This window comes from Schistocerca piceifrons, chromosome 4 (assembly GCF_021461385.2).
Source record: "Schistocerca piceifrons isolate TAMUIC-IGC-003096 chromosome 4, iqSchPice1.1, whole genome shotgun sequence".
NCBI lineage: Eukaryota > Metazoa > Arthropoda > Insecta > Orthoptera > Acrididae > Schistocerca > Schistocerca piceifrons.
The window spans coordinates 412,205,030-412,232,197 of NC_060141.1; the positions used below are offsets into that span (position 1 = coordinate 412,205,030).

At 44.4% G+C, this 27,168-nt stretch overlaps 1 protein-coding gene across 1 annotated transcript in view; it reads right to left on the bottom strand.

Moving 5' to 3' along the window:
- Positions 1-253: 253 nt before the first annotated feature.
- LOC124795383 overlaps positions 254-27,168 on the bottom strand; it is a 51,399-nt gene continuing 24,484 nt past the window's right edge. Inside the window, exons 2-4 of the mRNA XM_047259394.1 lie at positions 10,899-11,040; positions 1,186-1,365; positions 254-725 (exon numbers count right to left, since the gene is read on the bottom strand). Coding sequence (XP_047115350.1) covers positions 343-725; positions 1,186-1,365; positions 10,899-11,040 — 705 coding nt within the window. The 3' untranslated portion in view covers positions 254-342. The remainder of the gene's footprint in view (positions 726-1,185; positions 1,366-10,898; positions 11,041-27,168) is intronic.

The window sequence follows — 27,168 nt, forward strand, 5'->3', positions numbered from 1 at the left end:
CGCATTCCATTGTGCACTTTGTGAGTAAACATTAAGTGAATGCACTATACGTTTTCAGTCAACTACACGTCTCAGTTTTATATTTCATTGCACATAACCTCATTTGATATTCACTGTACGTGTCGTCGCTGCTTGGTTAACCTAGTTGCATTCAAAAACGTTTACATGATTTTATTTGTAGTATTGTTGGTTAAGAGGTTCAGTTATGCTTGGCATATATCAGTCTATTTTCAATGAATATACAGAATCTGAATAATGTTTTTTGAAATTTTGTATTGTTTTATTTGTACACATACACTAATTTACAATAAATACAAAAATAATTAAAACAAAGAATTTATTTTAAAGTCGAATGCCTCTGTTTGTAGAAGCAACATAATTGAGAAGTTCCTCACTGTCTTCACAGATGAAAGGCTTTTCGTGATAGCAGGCAACATCATGCCAAGCGATGCCATCATTGTAGACATTGTTGAGGATAGCAAGGCATGATTCGTTAGTGCCGTTGATGTCGAATTCTGCATTGTCAGGTTGGCGGAATTTCTTGTGACCAGTTTGACTCCAAGGGTTGAAACTGAAGCCGGGAGGAATCTGATTCGTAGGAGCCATCTTCTGGCGTGTTGCTGACCAGAACCATCCAAATATGCTCTTTGGTTCAAGATCACGGCGGTTTTCACAGCCTTTGAAGTCACAAAGACGTCCACTTGTCCATATGTAGGGTACGTCACCTATAAGGAGAAAGATGTTATCGTTATATACGATAAGTAAGAGCTCAAATGTTAAATGTAGGATCTGACTCGAGTAACGATAGTTCACAAATTCCCAGAAACTGTGATTATAGTTGTTTCTCATTAACAAAACTCAAAGCCTCTGGATGTCACCATCCCACAGAAATTTATTTGTGTTTAGATCATTCAACTGTTGTGTTCTATGTTATTAAATTCTCCAATCTAAAATGCACTACAAATTAAAAATTATTTCTTTTACTTCATTCAGATTATAGGGTGTGTCGGTTATGTGTGAGAAGCTAAAATTGTGTCCCACAAGCAGCCTGTCACCAACTGCGCCAACCAAGAATGCCGAAGCTGACTCAAAGCTTCAACCTGTCACAGGCTCCTCCCGTCCCTTTCAAAGTCTGGTAATAAGTTACCAATGTAGTCAGTTATGTGCAGGAATGTCTCTTCGTACCTTGCTGTATCAGCCTGAAGGCCAAATTATTTTCTTCCTGAGTTTCCATGGAGATCAGATCCATACAGTATTCTCTGCATATGTTTCGAGCGTCTAGCCAGTCGACACGACTATTGCGGTACTGAGGTACATTACCGCTGAAGAAGTAATTATGACCATTGAAGAAAAATTGCTTTGGTCCTGTAACAAAATGAAACAAAAAAGTAAATTGCATTCACACAAAGTCCACTAAAGTTTATAATCACTAAGTCACATTAAAAGAGCAATTATAGGTTTTATGATGCAAACAAATTATTACAGATCTACATTAAATATCCTTTCAAATCACAATGACTGTGTCCAACAGATTTAGCTTCATGTATGTAAATGACAGTTTATGCTCTTTTTATTTGGTCTATATCTCTTCTGGAGCTCTTTTATGCACTAATAAGCCATCCATTTTTTACTGATGTATCCATGTAAAAATTTTAATACATTTTACCAATAACCATACGCCGAAGTACAGAAAAAGTGATATACAAGCACGAAAGCTACCCTGGAAGAAATTTGCATGATTAAAAAAGACAGCAAAGTCACGGACGTAGGAATACCTATATTTTTTTCTTAGTTTCTTCCAGAATTGAACATGTAGTGGAGGGAGGAACCATTACCCCACGCTGCCCTGGGGTGACAAAAGTCATGGGAACCTCTTAATATCGTTTCGGACCTCCTTTTGTCTAGTGTAGTGTAGCAGTTCGACATGGCAGACTCAACACGTCGTTGGAAGTCCTCTGTAGAAATATTGAGCCATGCTGCCTCTACAGCCGTCCGTAATTGCGAAAGTGTTGCCTTTGCAGGATTTTGTGCACGAACTGACCTCTCAATTACTTCCCATAACATGAGATTCATGTCGAGCGATCTGGGTGGCCGCGTAATTCGTTCGAACCGTCCAGAACGTTCTTCAAATCAATCACGAATGATTATGGCCCGGTGGCACGGCGCATTGTCACCCGTAACAATTCCATCGTTGTTTGTAAACATGAAGTCCATGACTGGCTGCGGTTCGGTTGGACCAGAGGACCAAGTCCATTCCATGTAAACACAGCCCACGCCATCATTGGGCCACGTCAACTTTGGACCATGGCTTTGTGGGGTCTGCGCCATACTCGAATCCTGCAATCAGCTATTGCCAAATGAAATCGGGCCAAGGTTTTACAGTCCAAGCCAATACGGTCACGCACCGCAGTGAACGTTGATAAATGGACTGGGTAAACTCAACTTTGCCAATGAAGTGTTACCAACAACGTGGTTGCCGAATCTGTTGTTGAGAAGCGTACGAACACTTCGACTGAAGTGTGCAGGAGCTCCATCATGCATGAACCACATGTTGTGTCGTACTTGTAAAGGCACATGTTCTAGCAGCACAGGTAGAGTAACCCGTATGAAATCATGATAACGTGCTCCATTGAGCGTAGGTGGAAGAACATGGGGCCCAATCAAGACATCACCAAGAATGCCTGCCCAAACGTTCACAGAAAATCTGTGTTGATGACGTGATTGCACAATTGCGTGCGGATTCTCGTCAGCCCACACAAGCTGATTGTGAAAATTTACAATTTGATCACTTTGGAATGAAGCCTCATCCGTAAAGAGAACATTTGCACTGAAATGAGGATTGACACATTGTTGAATGAACCATTCGCAGAAGTGTACCCGTGGAGGCCAATCAACTGCTGATAGTGCCTGCACACGCTGTACATTGTACGGAAACAACTAGTTCTCCCGTAGCACTCTCCATACTGTGACCTGGTCAGCGCTACCTTGTACAGCGGCAAATTCTCTGACGCTGACATTAGGGTTATCGTCAACTGCACGAAGATTTGCCTCGTCCATTGCAGGTGTCCTCGTCGTTCTAGGTCTTCCCCAGTCGCGACTCATGTGCTGGAATGTTCCGTGCTCCCTCAGACGCCGATCAATTGCTTCGAACGTCTTCCTGTCGGGACACCTTCGTTCTGGAAATCTGTCTCGATACAAACGTACCGCGCCACGGCTATTGCCCCGTGCTAATCCATACATGAAATGGGCATCTGCCAACGCCGCGTTTGTAAACATTGCACTGACTGCAAAACCACGTTCGTGATGAACACTAAGCTGTTGATGCTATGTACTGATGTGCTTGATGCTAGTACTGTAGAGCAATGAGTCGCATGTCAACACAAGCACCGAAGTCAACATTACCTTCCTTCAGTTGGGCCAACTGGCGGTGAATCGAGGAAGTACAGTATATACTGACGAAACTAAAATGAGCTCTAACATGGAAATTAAGCGTTTCCGGACACATGTCCACATAACATCTTTTCTTTATTTGTGTGTGAGGAATGTTTCCTGAAAGTTTGGCCGTACCTTTTTGTAACACCCTGTAAAATGAAACTGACCACATTTTTATTCATTGAAGTGTCTTCTGTGTACATGTAATCAGTCAGTAGTGTGGTATGAACAGTGAAAAGTTTGATTATGTCGTATCATCCAAAGATCGTGGTGTTATACAACAGCTGGCAACGCGCATTGATACTACAGACACTAGGGATGTCTCGTTGCAAACCGCAAAGACGAGTGGGGGAGGCTAAAGAAGACTCGCCCTCTCTCTCAACACAGCAGCGCCCTCGCACGTAGGTCAATATAGAGCCGAGCATGGAAGCGCTGTGCCCCAGTTCATGGAGTCAGCTGAAACAGTCAACATCATCGAGTATGACTAAAGAGTGTTACTCAAGTCTCAAACGCAAATGTAGTTGTAGTTGTATGAATCTTGTGATGCTTTAATAGTCAATGAGAGTAGTAAACTATCAAGCACTCCTGTGGCTAAGGATTGTATCAAATTAAGTGAATCTTTTTATCATTCACGTAATAAAGTGTTGTAGTTCAGATGAGCAACCTCGCAGAGCAATTAAAGAACCGACAGCTGTTGCTGGACTATTGTAGTTTCGACTTGTCATAACACATTAAGCACACAGGTCTAACAGAACAGCATTAAATATCCAGTTAAATTATAATGGTATTGCACCTATAAGATTAATCTTTCGTAACAAGAGAAGATCCTGGTATATCATGGTGATGGGTGGAAGAACACAATGGATGGGTGTACATAGATTTATATACTTTATTAGTATTTTTGTACTTTAATCACATGAAACGCGTAACCTGGTGCCTCAGACGCAAGCTGGCGAAGGCATGGGACTTATACGGAGGAGAGACGAGACTATAGGACTAACTAGCGACCAGCCCCGCCTTCACATAGGTATCTACGACTGGACGACTTGTCTGACGTAGCGGTATTAAATTATATGTACAAATGAATCTCTGTTCCTATTAGTGAAAACCGTATCAAAATCCCTACAGTAGTTCCTGAGATTAGCCTTCACACACAGAAGGAAAAAGTGCGGCAGGAAACCTTAATTTATTAATATGTGTAGATAAGGGACAGCACTGGTACTCGAGAGGTGTAGAGTTCCAACCTCTGACCGAATTACACGATCAACGTTTTCTGTGGTTTTTCTAAATCATCTCACGCGAATATCGTAATAGTTTGTCCAACAAGTTAACGGCGGGTTCGTCCGCTGTGTATTTTTAATTTGCGCCGGTAGGTCATTGGTATGGGATGGTTAACAGAGAGAACACGCTCCGTTATTAAATGTCAATGACAGTGTAGCCTAATACGAAAACGCACCTCTGTATTTAATCAATATTAAAGGGACAGTTTTTGCATGTAAGAAAGTTTCCCTTCAGCACACAATATATTGATAGGTGTCAATTTATTCCGACTCAGTTTTTGTGGTACGGATTCTAGAAGCATGTTTTGTGAAAGGGGAGATTTTTACTTTCTGTCGCCTGTTCTGTCGAAAGAGTCAAGTTAAAGAATGCGGATCAGCGTGAGCCGCTGGCGCACGCCGCTTGCGTCTTATTGAGAATTCTTGAAGCGATTGCTCGAAGCTGGCCAAGGCGGTGCTTTCTCTTTCACACTTTAGTTTCACTGACATGTTACATATCTGCAAACACATGCATCAACTCCTGATGTGGGAGACGCTAGTTACACCTAGTAACTTATCACAGGCACGGTGTAGGAAGCACGGAAAAGTGCATTTTTTTACGTTTATATCTACATCTATACTCTTTGAACCACTGTTAAATGCATGGCCGAGGGTACTTCTCGTTGTACTGCTTATTAGTGCATTTTCTCATCTCATTCGCGTGTTGAGTATGGGAAGAGTGGCTGCTTAAATTCCTCTATGCGCTCTATAATTAGCCTAATAGTCTTCGTCGTACCCAAGGGAACGGTAGGTAAGGGACTGTAGCATATTCCTAGACTACTCACGTAAAGTTGATCCTTGAAATTTGTGAGCGTAAAATAGTTGGTTTCTGCATTCAAGCGTCTCCCAGTTTAGGTGTTTTGGCATCTGTGTGGCGCTCTCCCACGGGTCAACAAACCTATGACAATTCGTACTGTTTTCTTTCTATACGTTAAATATCCCTTGCTAATCCTATATGGTGTTGGCGCAGCAATGTTCTGGGATGCACCGCATCTGTGCTTTGTAAGCAATCTCCTTCGAAGACTGACTGTTTTTTCCCAGTATTGTAGGGACTGCACAGGATATGGTGGCTGATGGGCAGTGACCTATTCTTCAAAGCGCTGGACGGGTTCATTCATTTGTTCACAAGGGGGGGGTCTACAGCGTTTGCCCCCCTTTCGGCCAGTCGGCAGTGACAGAATAGAGGCGCACACCCTACAATCTTTCTTAAGTGATGTTACAGAAACCATTCGGGAAAAAAATTTATTTTTTGGTTGGTTATAGTTTTATATGCCAGCTTCATGCTGACGTTCCCATAATTCCTTAATGGTTATACTTATTGTGATGTTTGCATGGAGCGAAGACACTGCGCGAAATTAGAAAAAAAAATGGTTCAAATGGTTCTAAGTACTATGGGACTTAACATCTTAGGTCATCAGTCCCCTAGACTTAGACCTACTTAAACCTAACTAACCTAAAGACATCACACACATCCGTGTCCGAGGCAGGATTCGAACCTGCGACCGTAGCAGCAGCGCGGTTCCGGACTGAAGCGCCTAGAACCGCTCGGTCACAGCGGCCGCCTTGGAGGGTCTCCTAAAGTTGATAGTAGACATTATTCCGCTGTCTTATCATGATTTAACCTTGCCACCGACCTATCCGCACTCCCCTTTGCGAATAGTGTGTGATCAACGGTGCTCTCTGAGACTTTTATTCCTTCCGCAGAATTTTGCTGCGCTGCAACCTGTGACACAGATTCCTACCTGTGAAGTCTTAGCGTGTGGGGTATCTAACGAAGCTTACTTTTTTGGATGAGCCAGATCACCCTACGCTTCACTGTTTACTTGTGATTTCGCAACCATTTCCAAACTTTCGATGCGTACTGATGACCGCAGGATGTCAATATCAGTCGAGTAATTATCGGTCTGGCGTTTCGAGTTGCCAGACGCAGACTCATCATCATCTACCTTTTACCAAAGTCACTTAAATCGACTGTTTTCCTCATTTCTTGCACAAAGTGGTGACCAATGAATTTTCTTCATCATCAACGGCTGTTAAAAAGTACAAGGTTCCGTTCGACCAGGTCTAACCACCAGAAGGGTGGATCGTCGTATTGTGCACCAAGTACATCGTAACCACCTTTCATCTGCGCCTACTACCCAAGAACAAGTAACAGACTCTCTGCAACATTCTCTATTGTTCCGCACCATTGATCAGAGTCCGCAACTCTTGGTCTTGCGGTAGCGTTCTCGCTTCCCATGCACGGGGTCCAGTGTTCGATTCCGGCGGGGTTAGGCGTTTTCTTCTGCCTCGAGATGACTGGGTGTTATAGTGTCGTCTTCATCATCATCATTCATCCCCATTACGGTCGGAGGAAGACAATGGCAAACCACCTCCGCTAGGACCTTGCCTAGTACGGCGGTGCGGGTCTCCCGCATCGACCCCTACGCTCCTCGGAGTACGGGACATCGTCATCATCATTGATCGGAGATTATCAGCAGCTGGACTTGGAAATACGCGTCCCTCGCTTAGGCTGTAGTAAATACTACAACAGAAACGGACGCGTTTGGGGTGGTGCCGTGACAAAGGGGCATACATTCTTGTTCGACGGACATTCGGGCACCCTGAGCATGTCGATTGGACTGTTAAATTGCCTAATCTTAACATCACAGAAAATGTCTAGGACTACATGGAACAACAGATGAAATATAGTAACAAAGATCCCCACAATTTGTTAGCTGAACTGTATCCAAACATCAGGGAGTGGCTTCAGATGGATGTGGCATACCTGGAGAAACTTGCAGACTCTCTTCTTATACGAGCCGTTTTGTCCGATTTTCTTTCGTCAGTCGTGTGTTCGATATCAGTTTGCGCGTGTATGGGGTCACACGCTGCAACAGCGTTACGCCACGGGTCAAAATCAACATTCCGTATCGATATGTTCAACAGGCTCGACTTCTGAGAAATACTGAAGAAATGATTTAACACAATTTGCCACTCGTACTACATCTACATACGTACTCCGCAAGTCACCATACGCTGCATGGCGGAGGGCATGAAAGCGAGTTAAGAGAAATTCGGGAACGTACAGAGGCATATAGGCAGTCGTTTTTCACTCGCAGATAGAGCGAGGGAAAAACGACTGTTTATATGCCTCCATACGAGCCCAAATTTCTCTTACCTCGTCTTTGCGGTTCTTAAGCGAAATGTAAGTTGGCAGCATTAGAATCGTTCTGCCATTATCTGTAAATGCCGGCTCTCTAAACTTTCTTAATGTTGCTCAATAAGAAAGTCGTCTTGCCTCCAGGGTTTCCCATTTGAGTTAATGAAGCATCTCCATAACACTCATGTTTTCATCAAATCTGCTGGTAACGAATCTAACGGCACAACTTTGAATTGCTTCGAACTCTTCCTTTAATCCGACCTAACGGGAAGCCCAAGCACTCGTATAGTATTCAGAATAGATTGCACTTATGTTCTGTATGCGGCCTCCTTTATGGATGAGCTAAACTTTCATAAAATTCCTAATATAAACCAAAGTCTACCATTTATCTTCTCTGCTACCTCGCCCTAGCCGTCTACAGCTATATTCCACAATCCACCTGGCGTTATGTGGTGAAGGGTAATTCTGGCGGCACTATCTTATCCCTTTTTCCCTGTTTCATTTTCTTGTGTGGTGTGTGGGAAGCATGATTGTCGTTAAACCCATGACGCAATGTTCAGATCTTCGTTGGATATTCTCTTTCTCTTCTATCAGTACTACCTGGTAAGGATTCCAGATTGATGAAAAATACTCAAGACCCACTCGAACAAGCGCCTTGCAATCCACTTCTGTCATGGATGAATTATACTTCCTTAAAATTCTTCCTACGAATCTCTCTGGCATGCGATTTTCCTACTATTCGTTTTATGTAATCTTCTACTTCAGGTTCCTTCGGGTATTTCAGCAATTTGTTATCAACAGTATAATTGTACAGTAGCGGATTTGTTTCTCATGTACACACAGTATGTCACATTTATTTACGTCCAAGGTCAACCAACAGCCCCTGCGCCATTCAGCAGTCCTCTGCATATCTTCCTGCAGTTCGCTACAGTCTTCTGACGTTGCTAATTTTTTACAGTCAATCACATCATTTGCAACTAAGCTAATGAATGTTCCCAATGTTATCCACTGACCTTATCACAGTTATTTGGGGTACTCCTGAAATTACTCCTACATCTTTCAGTTTTGTTGCGTTGACTTCTATTAGCAATGAAATCTTGAATTTAGTCACAAACCTGGTCCACCACTCGATAAACTCGTAGTTTTTCTGTGAGGGGGGAGGCGGTAATCGGTTCTGTATCAAATGCTTTCTGAGTTTGAGGAACACAGCATCAACCTGGGCGCCGATATCTACAGATATCTCATGAGGGAAGCGAGCGAGCTGAGTTTAAGAAGGTCTCTGTTTGCGAAATGTTTAATGACTTTTGTAGAGGAGATTTTCGTTCTCCAAAAACGTCATAATATCCCACAACAAAACATGCTTTATAATTCTGCAGAAATATGGAAACACCTCGAGAAATGTTGCGCTATTGTGTTTCAGCACAAACGTACCTGTGCATCGTCGTCAATATGTTGCAAGTGTCAGTCGTGGTCAGAACAGCGTTCTGTGTAGTTGTGAGTGAGTGTTATCGAATTTCAGTGCACTGGAATTTGACCGAATTGTTGGAGCTCATATCGTGGATACCGAAGTATTTAGTGTTTCCAGAAGCACCGTACCGAAGATTTATAGCTCGTACAGGGTTGGTTGGGTAGTTGATTCGGGGGCGGCGAACTAACAGAGAGGTCATCATTGGTCTCATCGGATATGGGCAGAACGGAGAAGGAAGTCGGCCGTGTGCCTTCACAGGAAGCATCCCGCCATTTGCCTGAAGCGATTTAGGAAAATCGGGGAAAACCTAAACGAGGATGGCCGGATGTGGGTTTGAACCGCCGTCCTCCCGCATACACGGAAAGCGGGAAAACATCACCCGCTAAGTCACAGTGCTGACGACAGTGTGTGTTGAGTGATCGTGAAGGACGGTCACTGAAGAGGATTGTGACCTAAAATAAGGGGACGACAGCTGCAAAAGTCACTGCAGAACAGAATGTCGCGCTCGCGAACTCTGTCAGTACCAAAACAACACGAAAGGAGATCCAGAAGCAGGGGATTGCAGCGCGACCTGGAATTCCAAAACCGTAACAGAAGAAACGTGGCGCCGAAGCGATAAAACCTGGATTGTGGAGCAACGGCAGAAAGTCATTTGGGAGGAGACTTGTTTCACACTGCTGCCAACTTCTGACTGAGTTTACGTTCCCGGAGTCAAACATGCCGGTGGTTGGGTGATGATTTGGGCAGCCGTATCGTGGAATTCCATGGGCCCCAAGGTTACCCTGCAAGGTCGCATTACTGACAAGGATTACGTGAACATTTTGGCTGACCAGGTCCATCCCATGGTACAATGTTTGTTTCTCAATGGTTACGCTGTCTTCCAAGACGACAGGGTCCCAGTTCACACAATTCGCATCATCCAGGGCTCGTGCTGTCGGTACGAGGATAAATCGTCGCACGTGCTATGCCGACAAGTCACCAGATCTCAATATTACTGAGCCTTTGTGGTCTACTTTGGAGAGAAGTGTCTGTGATCGCTATCCATCCTCGTTACCTGAACTAGACGCTATTTTGAAGGGAGAGTGATGTAAGATTCCCTTGCAAACCATGCAGGATCTGTTTTTTCCATTCTGAAACGACTGGAAGCCGTTTTTAATGCCAACGGCTTTCCTACGCTGTGTTAGGCATGGTAATGGGTTTTGCTTATGGTGTTTCCATATACTAGTTCACCTCCTGCAGTCCTTTCTAAGTGTGTCCTACAACCGTTCTTGATAACGGGAATGACCTGCCCTGCTTTTTTCTAGTTGCTAGTTACTCTTCGTTGCTGGTTGACCACAATAAACTGCTGCCAGCAGGGGAACAAGTTCTTTCGTATAATCTTACAGGTATCCCATCCGGTCCACATGCCTTTCCATTACAAAGCGACTGTAGTTGATTTTCTATTACGCGATCAGTTATCTCGGTTTCTGCTGTCTGATTAGAATACTTGATGTGAGAGGAAAGATACCAGTGTGTGAAATGTGTGTATGTGTGTCCTCACTTTGCGAGCACTTGGCGGGCACGGGCAGCGACAGGAACCTGCCGGGCCGCGGCTGCCGCTGCTGGCCCACCTCGCTGATGGCCGGCGAGCCCACCACGAGCGCGCAGCCGAACACCGCCAGCATGCACACTGCCACCCTCATCTGCAACAGGCACACACCGTCACTGTAAGAGCGAAGCAGCCACAACAGCAAAAGTCTCAAAATGTCATCATCTAAATCATACAGTAGACAAATGCGCTGTATGGTTAGTGTTATCACTTCAGGAAATACAAAAATCCATACATTCTGCATTGACAGAAATGGTAAATGCTACAAGAGGACCCTGAATAAGCACTACCAATCTACACGGAAGAGCCAAAGATACTGGTACACCTGCCTAATATCGTGCACGCAGAAGTGCCACAACACGACGTGTTGACTCGACTAATGTCTGAAGTAGTGCTGGAGGGAACTGACACCATAAATCCCTGCAAGGCTGTCCATAAATCCTTAAGAGTACGAGGGGGTGGAGATCTCATCTGAACAGTACGTTGTGAGACATCCCAGATATGCTCAATAACATTTCCGGAGAAAATGTTTTTATTGTTTCGTTCACGATACAACGTAATGCTGTTAGACTCCTCAACGTGTTTCATCCATACGGTGCTAAGTGGAAGTGGATGACTGTGGTTGGCAGGTATCTCAACATAATGGGCGATGTGTAACAATTACTCCTCTGAGAAAAAGCTATATTCTCTACGAATTTTGAACTTCACCGTACTAGCCAACGTACTCGCTTACACAGTCCTCACCCTGTTCCATCCCTACTGTCACTGTTTTGCACACACTTATTTAACCGCGGGTAACACCACGAGGCCAGTTCTAGTATAATGATATTGTCTCAACATATAGTATTTAAATGAAGCTGGAAAGGAATGGAAGTTACTTTATTTCATTAGGCGTTAGTGAAGTGATTGACGAAAACGTGCTAAATTATGAAAGGGATTATACTCACGAAGAATAAGCGAAATCACTTTAGTGAACCATTCGATTACTCGTTTTTTGTTGCTAGTATTTTTACCTTGGAGTCTATCTCGATTTTTTTTGTTTCTCCGTCCTTCGTCGGGTAAACTTCTATGCTTACGTTTTTCTTATGAAACTCGGCGTCTCCCATTCTGCAGGCAGTTTATGTTGATTAAGTTATCTACCCTCCGTCACCTGCTCATAGCGACGGCTCATAAGCAACAAAACGTTGCACGTACAACTTGACATACACTTTAAAGCATTAATAGGAAAGCGTTACTCTATTACTTTTGCCTGTCACCGACCTCACGGCCGGTCGGTGTGGCCGTGCGGTTCTAGGCGCTACAGTCTGGAACCGCGTGACCGCTACGGTCACAGGTTCGAATCCTGCCTCGGGCATGAATGTGTCTGATGTCCTTAGGTTAGTTAGGTTTAAGTAGTTCTAAGTTCTAGGGGACTGATGAGCACAGATGTTAAGTCCCATAGTGCTCAGAGTCATTTGAACCATTTTGAACCGACCTCAGGAATATGTTTTCGATCTTTTGTCTGTCAGCTTCAGCTTCAGCTTCCGCAAAAAGGAACAAGTTCTTATTGTGCAGCCAAAAGTTTTAAAAAAATGGAAACGAAGTCATAAAGAGTACGCTACCCCGTAAGAGACGTCGAAATATATTTTAGTAGTAAAGATAGAAACAGACTTGCATGGATAACTACGCTCACATTCAGTTGGAGCGATGTTGCAATACATATCCGGCCACTCTGGTTGAGGAACTCTTTGTTTTACCTAAACAACTGCAACCTAATGCCGAGATACTTCATTTACAATGATTGTCGCCGATTCATTCGCTAATATTCTTCCGGCTGAGTTTGTGCGTAGTCCATAATTTTCTCCTATGTGTCAGTAACAAGTAATGATGAAACTTGAATAATATATAGGAAGAACTGCTACAGCATAGTACAGAAGGTAAATTAAAGGAATACGCAATGAGACGAACAGATATCACACTTTTATTCAAAGGCAATAAATCACTGCGATTCATGATGGTTACCTGATCATTAAAAAGGGCGAGAGGTGGTTCTTAAAAGGGTGTGTGATCACCACGGACAGCAATGTATGCTCTATAAAGCTCTCTCACCCCGGTTACAAGGGTAGTAAGGAGTTCCTATGGCAGGGTGTTCCCTTCCTGCAACAGCGCGGCTGACAACTGCTGATGCACGCGGAACGTGCTGCTGTACGACTCCCCAGCGCCTCGCTCACGCGATCGACGGAATTTACGTCGGGGGAACGGGCAGGCCAGTCCTCGCATCGTTCCATGAGCACCTCCATCTACGCTATTCGATGCAGTAAAAATGAAGTCAGGACCGAATGCACCTTTGAAAAGCCGAACGTGGGGAAGCACCACAAATACGAGCACGTTCACCTGTGTCTGCACCATTTCAAAAGATTTGGCGGTCAGAATCCTTCTGCAACACTGTACTTCCCTGCACCAAAACGATCATTTTCGACAGCGCTGGACGTACCCTCATACGGCGAGAGGTGGGAATCCGTAGTGCAACCAGGAACGTTGTCGAACATGTAACGCATGGGATTGGTGAAAAGCCTACTGATAAACATACTCCACAACTTATCCAGTATCTTCACGGGGTCGCCATGTTTGCAAGCCAAATACACGCATCGAAGAAAAGTTTTGCATACCTCGGTTTCCAGAACTCCTGAAGATAGACGTCGACTGTGCATACTGTATCGCAGACACAGTCCCTTTGACTGTTCAGAGATGTCACTAAACCCGCCCAAAGATGTAAACAACCATGCATGAGCAGCGCCTATTGGACGGAGGCGTGTTCGACAGCCTATCAGTTCCAGTCATTCCACCAGGAAGGATGTAGACGGCTCTTGTTGTCTGTAGTTCAACCAAGCCTAGACTGTCAACGCCGCGGTTCGATCGCGTCCGCATTCTTACATTGTGCCAGGAAGGGCTCTCAACAAGGGAAGTGTCCAAGCGTCTCGGAGTGAACCAAAGCGATGTTGTTCGGCGGACATACAGGAGATACAGAGAGACAGGAACTGTCGATGACATGCCTCGCTCAGGCCGCCCAAGGGCTACTACTGCAGTGGATGACCGCTACCTACGGATTATGGTTCGGAGGAACCCTGACAGCAACGCCACCATGTTGTATAATGCTTTTCGTGCAGCCACAAGACGTCGTGTTACGACTCAAACTGTGCGCAATAGGCTGCATGATGGGCAACTTCACTCCCGACGTCCATGGCGACGTCCATCTTTGCAACCACGACACCATGCAGCGCGGTACAGATGGGCCCAACATCATGCCGAATGGACCTCTCAGGATTCGCATCATGTTCCCTTCACGGATGAGTGTCGCATATGCCTTCAACCAGACAATCGTCGGAGACCTGTTTGGAGGCAACCCGGTCAGGCTGAACGCCTTAGACACACTGTCCAGCGAGTGCAGCAAGGTGGAGGTTCCCTGCTATTTTGGGGTCGCATTATGTGGGGCCGACGTACGCCGCTGGTGGTCACGGAAGGCGCCGTAACGGCTTTACGATAGGTGAATGCCATTCTCCGACCGATAGCGCAGGCATATCGGTAGCGTATAGTCTTCATGGACGACAATTCACGCCCCCATCGTGCGCATCTTGTGAATGACTTCCTTAAGGATAACATCGCTCGACTAGACTGGCCAGCATGTTCTCCAGACATGAACCCTATCGAACATGTCTACGATAGATTCAAAATGGCCGTTTATGGACGACGTGACCCACCAACAACTCGGAGGGATCTATGCTGAATCGCAGTTGAGGAGTGAGACAACATGGACTACCACCTCTGAAGGTCTCGCTTTATGGCCCTACAACATGCAGTATGTGGTTTTCATGAGCAATAAAAAGTGTGGAAATGATGTTTATGGTGATCTCTATTCCAATTTTCTATACAGGTTCCGGAACTCTCGAAACCGAGGTGATGCAAAACATTTTATGATTTGCGTACTTCCGACGAAAATTTCTTCCCACGGTGGAATTTGTGTCGGCGTCCTCAGGGATGAAGAGCACACGAATGGCATGCGTTACCTACGAGGGGTGTTCAGAAAGTAAGCTTCGATCGGTCGCGAAATGGAAACGACTATGAAAATCCGATAAAGCTTTGCACAGATGTGTTGGGTAGTGTCTCTAGTATAACCCCAGTTAGCATCACGTCGCTCTTCTCATTTCTGAGCTCGCAGTGAGTACGTAAAGATGTCTAGAAAATAGTGTCTGCCGCCAAGTACGAGGGCCTGGTGAGAAATTTCGCCTGAAGCTATGCAGCTAACATTACATAACTGTCGTGCTGTTTCGTCTTCACGACAATTCTCAGCCGCATTCTGCAGGGGCAATGAAGATGCTACTGCATCGTTTTCAAATGGAAATATTAGATTACCCGCAATACAGTCCGCAATTGTCTCCCCCTGAGTTTCATCTCTGGTCACATAAACCGCTGTCTTTGAAGACAACATTTTGACACAGACAACGAGGTGTAGGCCAGCGTGGAGAATTGGCGGAAAGCACTGGCGGCTGCCTTCTATGATGAGGCTATTGAAAAGTTGGTACAACCCTATGACAAAAGTCTAAGTCAGAACGGCGACTACGTAGAGAAGTAGCTGAAAGGTGTAGCTAATTGTTACAAGTAAAACATTTCTGATGTTCACTGTGGTTTCAATTTGGCAATCAATCGGAGCTTACTTTCTGAACAGGCCTCGTATTTCAGCTGTGGAGGTGAAAGTCAGGAAGGGAAAACGAGACAAGAAACAAAAAGTGAGACGAGTATTAAGGCTGAGACGCCGAGAAAAAATTGAGACGCTAACAGACGAAAAGAGAACGGACGATAACTAAGTTGTGTATCATGTTGACGTAGCTTCCGGACACAACAGTTAAAAATGTACGCCCAACATAGAATGATGACTACCTAAAAAGCTGAATTAATACAAAGTTGTGTTGCCAACCGAGTGAAATAGGCGAAAAAGTGTATCTTTATGTAGAACTGCCACGGTGAGTAGACACCAGAAATAAAGGACAGTCATCATAAACGAAATGAGTGAATGTTACGGCGAAGTCTCTAGATTGAAGTATTTTCTTTATATAGCTGTTCAGATAACCGGTCTTCTTGTTTTCCCTGACCTTCATGGGGTCGACATGTTAATTTTTGGACTTGGAAATGTTTGTGGTAGAGGATGATAGTTTGCCCTTCTTGTAGCCACCCCTCCTCCTCCTCGTCGCAGACCCCCCCCCCTCCCCCCTTCACCCCCGGACGGAATATGTGCATCCCAACTTCCTGTATCTACTATTATTCCACGTGGGGACGTCCGAAGCCCCGAACGTTTCGTAAATAATTGCAAATCGTGTAACTAAGGCAGGAAGTCGGTACCAGCTCGGCATTCACCCACTCGGATGTGGGAAACCGCCTAAAAATCACATCCAGGCCCTAGTCGTTAATCCGGGACCGGCGCGCTTTCCCAAGTCCCGGAAGCGACGTGCTAATGCGTGTGACTACTCGGATAGTTCTTTCACTAACCTATAACGAATTATTTTCATTACCAGCCTACTAATTTCCAGCAGGCGAAAAATTAATTCCTCACGTAATATTACTTAACGGAGGGGAAAGTCCTGCAGTACTGGCCGGCTTACAGAACTGGCCACTAATGTGATTTTCCTTTCCGCGTCCACATGGCAGAAGTGTACAGTAAGCAGAAGATAGATTGGGTATCCATCTGCACTGGAGTCGGATATCTTCTTCCTCTTCTCAGTGTTTTGTCTGCTCTGAGTGCTTGATGGTGTTGCTATAGCTCTCAGTGCGCGGGAGTTATTTTGAGGCTGTAGTACCCGTTTCTAAGGCAAGTCATAAATTTCGTTGCTATATTTCGGTTAACTATGGTATGTGAAGAATTACTTCTAAGAAATGTTTCGTGATAATTTGTGTAAAGGAACGTTCAATGTGACAAGATCCTCTACGTGTCGCGCAGAACCGGCCACCTCATTGTCTTTCAGTATCGGCCAAAAGATAATTTCAATTTTTAAATTATGTTTTCTTCACCCTGCTTCTTTCCAGCTTGCAAAGGCGAAAAATGAGAAAAAAGTGAGATAAAATGGAATGTAGAGTGCCTGAAAATAAGTTTATTTACGACAAAATGACCGTGAGCGAAGCAGCTGAAGCGTTTTCAACAATCAGAGAAGAAAAAGATCGCCACCCAGGAGAAGAGATTAAAAGCAGACAAAAAAAAAGTCTGAAAGAGAGTTGAAGAAAGCTGGGGTGTTCCAAAATAAAATAAACATGCGAAGGATGGCCCGGAAAGCCAATTACAAAGCGGCGAAGGAACCTGGAGTAATTTACTGGAAATAACGGGTCAACAGAACACAGCGATAAGTGTCTTATATGTTTGAAGTCATTTGAAGGAAAACTGGATGCTGTGTATGAAGTGTAGAGTCTGGTCACATTCGTATTTTATTTGCGATATCTGTAAAACCTTGAGCTAAACATTAGTGAACTGAGCTGAAATGGTAACAATAAGTTCTGATGCTTAAGTGTTCTATTATTATTCTACACATAACTAATGAGGAAGTATTGAATAGGATTGGGGAGAAGAGAAGTTTGTGGCACAACTTGACCAGAAGAAGGGATCGGTTGGTAGGACATGTTCTGAGGCATCAAGGGATCACCAATTTAGTATTGGAGGGCAGCGTGGAGGGTAAAAATCGTAGAGGGAGACCAAGAGATGAATACACTAAGCAGATTCAGAAGGATGTAGGTTGCAGTAGGTACTGGGAGATGAAAAAGCTTGCACAGGATAGAGTAGCATGGAGAGCTGCATCAAACCAGTCTCAGGACTGAAGACCACAACAACAACAACAAGTATCAACGCAGTGTACTATTAACAACGGATATTATAACAGAAAAGACAATGGAAGACATTACAAGAAACTGCCTACAAGCCTTTTAATAGTAGCTCTTTTAGTTTGATGTAATTAATTACTGTTGTTGTTGTGGCCTTTAGTCCAGAGGCTGGTTTGATGCAGCTCTCCGTGCTACTCTATCCTGTGCAAATCTCTTCATCTCAGAGTAACTTCTGCATCTACATCCTTCTGAATTTGCTTGGTGTATTCATCCCTTTGTCTCCCTCTACGACTTTTACTCTCCGTGCTTCCCTCCAGTACTAAACTGGTGATCCTTTGATGCCTCAGAATGTGTCATACCAACCGATTCCTTCTTCTGGACAAGTTGTACCACAAATTCCTCTTCTCCTCAATTCTATTCAGTGCTTCCCCATTAGTTACGCGATCTAGCCATGTAATATTAAACATTCTTCTGTAGCACCACGTTTCGAAAGCTTCTATTCTCTTCTCGTCTAAACTATTTATCGTCCGTGTTTCGCTTCCATACGTAGCTACATTCCATACAAATTCTTTCAGTAAGTACTTCCTAACATTTAAATCTATACTCGATGTTAACAAATTTCTCTTCTTCAGAAACGCTATCCTTGCCATAGCCAGTCTACATTTTATATCCTCTCTACTTTACCATCATCAGCTATTTTGCTTCCCAAATAGCAAAACTCATCTACTACTTTAAGTGTCTCATTTTCTAATCAAATTCCCTCAGCATCACCCGATTTAATTCGACTACATTCCATTATTCTTGTTTTCCTTTTGTTGATGTTCATCTTATGTCCTCCTTTCAAGGCGCTGTCCATTCCGTTCAACTGCTCTTCCATATCCTTCGCTGTCTCTGACAGAATCGCAATGTCGTCGGCAAACCTCAAACCTTTTATTCCTTCTCCATGGACTTTAATTCCTACTCCAAATTTTTCTTTTGGTTTCTTTACTGATTGCTCAATATATAGATTGAATGAAATCGGGGATAGGCTGCAACCCACTCTCACTCCCTTCTCAATCACTGCTTCCCTTTCCTGCCCTTCGACTAACTACTACAAATAAAAAATATAAAAGGTTATTACGCAGTGATATTCGTAGAACATGTTTCGAGGTAAGAGAATAGTATATTAGTATTCCAATTAACCGCCACAGTTACACTGCAAAGTCAAAAAACCTAATGCGGCCGATACTGTACGACTCTCCCCTACATGATAATGGTTTTTCAACTGATATTAATAATCTCGACTACAAGCATGATGTCTAAGGACAGGCACTACTAGTTTCGTGTGGGTTATTCTGGACACATTTTAGTCGGCTTCAGAAGATGACGTGCAGAAGAAGTTCATAAGCCAAAAACGCTGAGCGTACCGCTTCGGCTCTCGGCACATTCATTTCCTTTTATCGTTTGCGCACTGGGTGCTGTCTGCGAGAGAGTCATCGATACTAAGGGGAAACGACTCCGTTGAAGAGCCATATTTGTTTGCAACTACAATTTATGCGCGGCTGTCAGAACAAAAGCGTTGCTATCCATCCCGCTTGCAGCAAGACCGCACCGCCAGCTTGGAATCCACGATGCTATCTCCCCGTTTGTTTCACAACGCTGCCGTCTTCGTGTTCGCTAAATGAAAGGCGGCCTGTGTGAAATGCTGGATGGCCTGTGTTGAAACGACTATCGCCTGCCCCGGATCTGCGCCTGGATGCTCGCGGACGGGCCAGCGCGCCTCGGCGGCGCGCATTCCGAGGGGAGAACAAAGGGAAGGCTGCAGGTGAGCCGTGCTCCGTTGCACGCGACCGACCGCACCGCGAGCGGAGGGTCTAGCACTGTGGGTCAGTCTGTGCAGGGGCATGCTCAGTGAGCTGCTGAGATACCGCGCCTAATGACTTCTGTCGACGCAACTTTAGTTTCAAAAGCGAGATTTAAGACTGGCTTCCCATCGACAGAAAAATGGGCTGGTGTGTAAAACTTAACCCTTGACTACTATGGATTGTCTTTCAGACCGCTACAGTTTTTTTTTCGTGGTATTTCACGAACCCCTGTGAGGTGAAGTTAACTCTTCTGTGTTCCTTCCTACAGGATGGCAAGCTACGCGAGCCAGAAATCTCGTATTGTTGTTGTTATTAGTTACTTATTTTTGGGCCTTGAGTGATCTCACAGACGTACCACAGTGTTTGTGTGTCATGTTTTTGTTGAACGTTACCGTTTCTCCGTGGTTGAGGAAAGCTACACCTTCTATGTAACGTTTTCTATGCGAGACTGGTGTGGGTGTTCTCATGGTAGTCATACAAATTCTCATGGCTACTCTTCAGACAGATCGATTCCGCAAAATACATGGCACAACAAATGGTTCAAATGGCTCTGAGCACTATGGGACTTAACATCTGTGGTCATCAGTCACCTAGAACTTAGAACTACTTAGACCTAACTAACCTAAGGACATCACACACATCCATGCCCGAGGCAGGATTCGAACCTGCGACCGTAGCAGTCACGCGGTTCCGGACTGAGCACCTAGAACCGCGAGACCACCGCGTCCGGCATGGCACAACAGATGAAGACATTGATGACAGTGGTAATGGCCCTGATTTTGAGTATTTAGTGATCTCGGTACTAATTATGAGAAGGAAACTAAAAGTGATGAAGATGTGATAGGTTACGACGATGGAGAAGCGTAATTCTTCGGTAAGAACAGGAAGATGTTTTCGATGGAGAGAACAGAACCCGCTACCTAACGTAAGAGCAAGGCAGCTCAACATTGTCTCGCAGCTGCCTGGACTGCAACTGATTCCTAAAAGTCTCAGAGAAAACTTACTGTTTTGGAGACATGAGTATCAAATACGGAAATAGTTTTTTGAAAACAAAAAACATGAACCTTGCATTGTCCTTGTTTGAAGTGCAAAACAAGATATCCGTGTCAAAAGTATGGTGTTCCGATTTGGCTGGAGAATTGTAGGAGGGTCTGCGTGAAACGCATGCAGGCTGAAAGCAATTAAAATTTTATTCAGCACCTCAGAAGAATACTTTCTTCTCGATTTGTAATATAAAAATTTGGCGAAATTTCTTCCTTGATAGAATTATGGGGTGGAATAATCGCTCTAAGGCTGAAATGATGAGTAGTGAACTCAAAGCTGATTCCACATAAAATTTATCATAACTCAAATGTGTTTTTCCATACAGTTTTGTTGCGAATCTGTAATACCATGTCCCTGATGATAATTTGTGAGTGGCTAGGGAGGTAACTATGTGCTGTTATTTTAGTAATACATAAAATAAAAATAAACTGCAAATTTCTCTATGTTTTAGTTTTTAAAGTGTTTTAAATTCTGCACTGTTTAAAAAATGCAATTTTCCAGAAAGTCTGTTTCCAAGAAGTGTAACGAATAACAGGAATTCATGTAAATATATACTCACCAAAAAAGTTGTTTTATACATAAAAAATAAAAGTATACATAAAAAATAAAAGTAATTGTCTTCCTGTCAACATCCATAGTAGCTAAGGGTGAAGGACGAAAGTAATATCCGCGTAATGTGTCACTGCCCAGTAACATAGCTCGATGAACCTTGCAACATAAATGGAGAGAACTGTTACAGTAATGTACTGAGGGTAATTGAAAGAAATACACAATGAGACAATCGCAAATGACACTTTTATTCAAATAGAGCAATTACACTGAAGTCACCGCCATTCAGCATGGTCCCCTGGATAACAAAGATGAACGGACATGGTTCTTAATAGGGTGTGTGATCATCAGGGAGGGCAACAACCTCCCATGCTGACCAGAAGACTGGTTAAGAGTTCTTGCAGCAGGGCGTTCCGTTCCTTCATCTGCTTGGTTGAAAACTGCTGGATGGTCGTTCGTGCATGTAGATATGCTGCAATAAGTCTCTGCATTACATCCCACACATGCTCGGTGGGAGGATGGCAGGCCAGTCCATTCCAAGATCTCCGCCCGCGCTGTTCGATGCGGTCACGTATTCTCATCCATAAAAATGAGGTCAGGGGCGAATGCACCCCTGAAAAGACGCACACAGGGAAGAAGTGACACAATGAATTGACTGGTGAGTGCGTCCTGCTCTAATTGGATCCGGAGGTCAGTACGCCCACGAAACATCATGACTCCCTACACTATAACACCTGAATCACCAAAAGGATCATATTCGACAATGCTCCTTGGTACATCACGCGTTCCTGCCTCTAGCCGCATGAGGTTACGTCCAGTATTGTCGTACTTGATCGTTCTGCTGGCATAGCTGTTATGTTGTGAGAAGGCATAATGCTGCATGGGCATACTGATCTGCAAATCTTTCAACAAGGTACACTCACCAGCCAACGCCACTGTGACACTGTAGTCCTTCCCCATGTATGTCATGTGCAGTCGGCTCTGACTTCAGTTTTGTGGATGACAATGCGCGATCACATCGTACTGCGCAGGTGGAACAGCTCTTTGAACGAGAGGAAATTCGGCGAATGCACTAGCCTCCCCTTCCTCAACTTATATGGACATGTGTAATGGGTTTGGAAAACTATTGCGGCTCGTCCACATGCACGAGTGACCATAGAGTAGCTGTCAGCAGCGCTGGTGGAGGAATGGCAAGCCCCACCACAAGAAATACAGGGTGATCAAAAAGTCAGTATAAATTTGAAAACTTAATAAAGCACGGAATAATGTAGATAGAGAGGTAAAAATTGACACACATGCTTGGAATGACATGGGGTTTTATTAGAACAAAAGAAACCTCACAAAGTGTCCGACAAATGGCGCGTGAAAGATCTCTTGCGCGCGTCGTTTGGTGATGATCGTGTGCTCAACCGCCACATTCGTCATGCTTGGCATCCCAGGTCCCCAGACCCCAGTCTGTGCAATAATTGGCTTTGGGGTTACCTGAAGTCGCAAGTGTATCGTGATCGACCGACATCTCTATAGATGCTGAAAGACAACATCCGACGCCAATGCCTCACCATAACTCTGGACATGCTTTACAGTGCTGTTCACAACATTATTCCTCGACTACAGCTATTGTTGAGGAATGATGGTGGACATATTGAGCATTTCCTGTAAAGAACATCATCATTGCTTTGTCTTACTTTGTTATTCTAATTATTGCTATTCTGATCAGATGAAGCGCCATCTGTCGGACATTTTTTGAACTTCTGTATTTATTTTGGTTCTAATAAAACCCCATGTCATTCCAACAATTTGTGTCAATTTGTACCTCTCTATCTGCATTATTCCGTGATTCATTCAGTTTTCAAATTTATACTGACTCTTTGATCACCCGGTACTTACCGACCACGTGAACAGCATGGAAACGCGATGCAGGACTTGCTTTGCCGTGTGTGGAGATCTGATACCTTAGTGAGAATCATCACCCGTCCTTTGTAACGTCCGGGAGACCTTCATGAATCGCTGTTACTGAACTACCATTATTGTCTTGAAATAAAAGTGTCGCTGTGTGTTTCTTTCAGTTGCCTTCTGTACTACACTGTGGCAGTTTTTTCTACTATGACCCAAGCTTCATCGTGCTTTGTCACCTAGCAGTGACACATCACGTGAAAATTAGTTTCGACGTTGAGTTTTGCAGATCAGCGTATTAGGCATCAGAGAAATAGCTCAGTTGAATGAGAATTGGGATACGGTTGGCTGTGGCCTGTTGAACCACACCAGCGTTCGTATGAAGAGACTTAGGCAACCAACGCAATAGCGCTACGAGAATCTGAAACTCGTTTCAGCCGAACATGGAAAGGAGGAGGGAATGTCAGGGGTGAGCATTCGAGCTACAGCTGGATCACTAGTGGTTGAGCGAAGGCTTTCACTGGGGAAGGTTTAGGAACAAAAACTGGTAACACCTTTTCAGAGGAATCATTCTGACATTAGCTTTGAGCGATTTACGGAAACCCTAGAAAACCTAAATCTGGATAGCCAGACACGGATTTGAGCCCCCATCCTTCCGAATACGTGTCCAATGTGTTAAGCACTGAACCGCTTCGCTCGATGAGGGGCAAGAGTCCGTTGTATTAAAGATTGTCCCCTTCCCTCCCTCTCTCCCTCTTCTGGATAATGCATACGCCATGTCTCTTCCTACTGCTGTAAACAACAGAAAAAAGTGACCAGAAGAGAAAAAGCCAGTCACCGAAGAAAGCACCGAGTAATTAGCATACAAGATGCTCCGTGACACTGCACTCTTTGTATGACATGGTCCTTTCGCTTTAGCCTCTGCTTCAAGTGTCATTAGAAGGTTCCGTTTTAGCGGCACCAGCCCTCACAGCTTCAGAGAGGTTCTGCCAGGACTGACGATATGAAGTTGAGTCATGAGTCAAGGAAAGATTACTCCTGGTCCAGCGCACAGTTTCAATCTGTTTGGAAGTTTCACGACAGCGCATGCTTCGTTGCAGAATGAAAGAGCCACTCTGGAGACGTTAAGTACCTCAGTGCTGTAGCTGTAGGATCAACAAGGTCTACAGGATGTTTTAAAAAATGTGTCGCATATACATACAGGGTATAGCATTGGTCAAGACTAGAAGAGAAAGTCCGATAATTATACAAGGTGATTCAGCTGCCCTCACCGTGTCGTTTTGTGTAACTCGCAATCTATAGCCAGCCTTCATAAACCACGCGCGAGATTTTCATATTCTCTCGCTTGCCACGCGTAAACTACTAGTCCTACTGAAAAAAAATGTACAGGATATTTTTGTGGCAAACTTACGTAGTTAAATTTTGTACTGGGATACGTTTTCGCTGAAGACCGTGGTTTCCGAGTTATTCAAGAAAAACGTAGAAAGGTTTCCTTCACTGTTCCCACCATTGCCGCATTCGGCCCCCATTGGTCAGGATTTCTAGTATGTTGTTCATGGCTCTCCTTCCTACCACAGTACAAATATTTGCGACTGTAAACTCCAAAACCGTGGCCTTCAGTGAAAACGTTAAATTTCCTGCATAAATATCCTGCTCATTTCTTCTTTATGGCTAGTAGTTGAAGCATACGAGCGAGAGAATATGAAAATCTCGCGCGTGGTTTGTGAAGACCAGATAAAACATGGCGGGTTGCATAAATCGACAGCGGTGGGGGCAGCTGACTCACCCTGTATGTCTGGAAACCAATACGTGTTCAAAGATGGGCCGTTTTACTTGTGTCGAGTAATGTGTACGTACAGATGAGGTAGGATTCACAAGATATGGCATGGAAAATTGCGACAGTACTGACTTGCGGGCAGACGGAAATCCTCGAGCAGTCTTTGAGGCGAGGCATAGCTGTCGCTTCAGAGACAGTGTATGGGCAGCAGTTGTCCACGACAGACTCAGAGAGTTGTACAATTTACCAAACAGGATAACAGTTGCTGTCTATAACTGAGTTCTGCGCGATCGATTATCGGCGCTATTTGGAGAGCGCTACCCTTGCAGAAAGTCAATGACTGGTTTTCTGCATGACAGAGACCCACCCTATTTTTTACTCATCGCGCAACAGTACCTCATCACAAGGTTTCATGGATGATGGACTGGTCTACGAAGTCCAGTAGCAAGGCTTCCTCGTTCACCAGACGTGAATTCTTTGGACTTCTGGCTATGGGATATTTAAAGGCGTTGGTGTATGCACAACCCATCGAGAACGTGAAGATGTTACAGGAGCGTTTGACCAATGTATATGACGCAAACCGTATCGAGCTAGGTGTGTTTGAAAGAGTGCATGATTTATTGCGAAGAAGGGCTGAAAGATGTTCCAGGATGCGTGATAACCACATGCTGCGTTGTATCTCGTGTCCTGGTTAATATAAAGATGGGATTGTGAGGCCAGACAGACTTATGATTCTAGGAAATTCTATTCTAGTTTCGACCGATACTACCATCTGTAGGAAAATGCGACACATGTTTCGAAACCCTGTGTACCTTATCTCACTGCGTTATCTATCGGTAAGTTTGGGAGTGTTACACCGACAGCTGTCGAGAAGTGAAACTTGATTGTACACAGTCGACGTTCGTCTCCTGAATAACAGTTAGAGAGCTATTCTGAACAGACTCTAGAATAATCGGCGCTGTTAACTAGTATACGGTAAAGGTGGCAAAAAGTTAGCTTTAGATTCTAATATATAACTCTGCTTCATTGTCGCTATCTATCTAGTTATACTTTTCAAAGGATTATCACCTCGAGACACCGGAAAACCATGCTCATTTGTTTCGGCCGCATTTTAAAACTGCGTCACAGATATTCAGATTTCTTTTTATTGAAAAGCATGGGTTGACCTTTTTAGAACCGATCGCAATAGCCATTTATGGTGAAAAATAAGAATTAGGTTTCTCTGAGATTATTATAATGATTTCAAAACGTGTGGAAACAAAGAGCAGCTTTCACGAAAACTGGGTACGCTCTAGTCGCAGTAGTGCTGCAGGTAACTGCAGATACAGACAAACGTCGCTGCAAAATTGTGTACGGGGAAGGCATTTTTATGTTTTGGAGCACGACCGCAGCTGAAGTCGTAGGAGTGAGGGAAGACAGGTGTGACAGCCACGTTGGTAGAACGACCCGTGTCATTGCTGACAAGGCAGTTACATGCTCGTCCTTCGATTGGTCTTACATTATTATTATAAAACTGTTTAATCATCAACAAGCGAAGTGTGCGACGCACAGTCATACCGAATGGACACCGCCATCCCCACTACGGTTTGCCTTGATAGCGATAAATATACTGGGATATTATAAGCTCTGTGCGCAAACGGCTGCATCAAGGTGGTTTGAACGTGCGAGGCTTCCCCCACGTGTGAATCAAGATGACGTCTCGTCGGAGGGAGAAATGTTCGCAACAACATGCGAACACGTACGCAGGTCTGCTGTACTGTCATTCTCTGCATGATATTGTTCCGGTCTAACTTATAGGAAGGAGTTCCCTAAAGTTTCTGGCACAGTTTTGCCTTGGGCTGATTTTCAAGATACGGTTCGCTTGTTCTGCAAAATTGTGGTGTCACCGCCAGACACCACACTTGCTAGGTGGTAGCCTTTAAATCGACATCGACCGCGGTCCGTTAGTATACGTCGGACCCGCGTGTCGCCACTGTCAGTGATTGCAGACCGAGCGCCGCCACACGGCAGGTCTAGAGAGACGTCCTAGCACTCGCCCCAGTTGTACAGCCGACTTTGCTAGCGATGGTTCACTGACAAATTACGCTCTCAATTGCCGAGACGATAGTTAGCATAGCCTTCAGCTACGTCATTTGCTACGACCTAGCAAGGCGCCATAATCAATTGCTATTTATCTTGTGATGCATGTACCGTCAGACCGATGTTCACCAATTATGGATTAAAGTTAAGTATTCCAGAAACCACGTACCTTTTTTTTTTACTAGTGTCACCTCCTTTA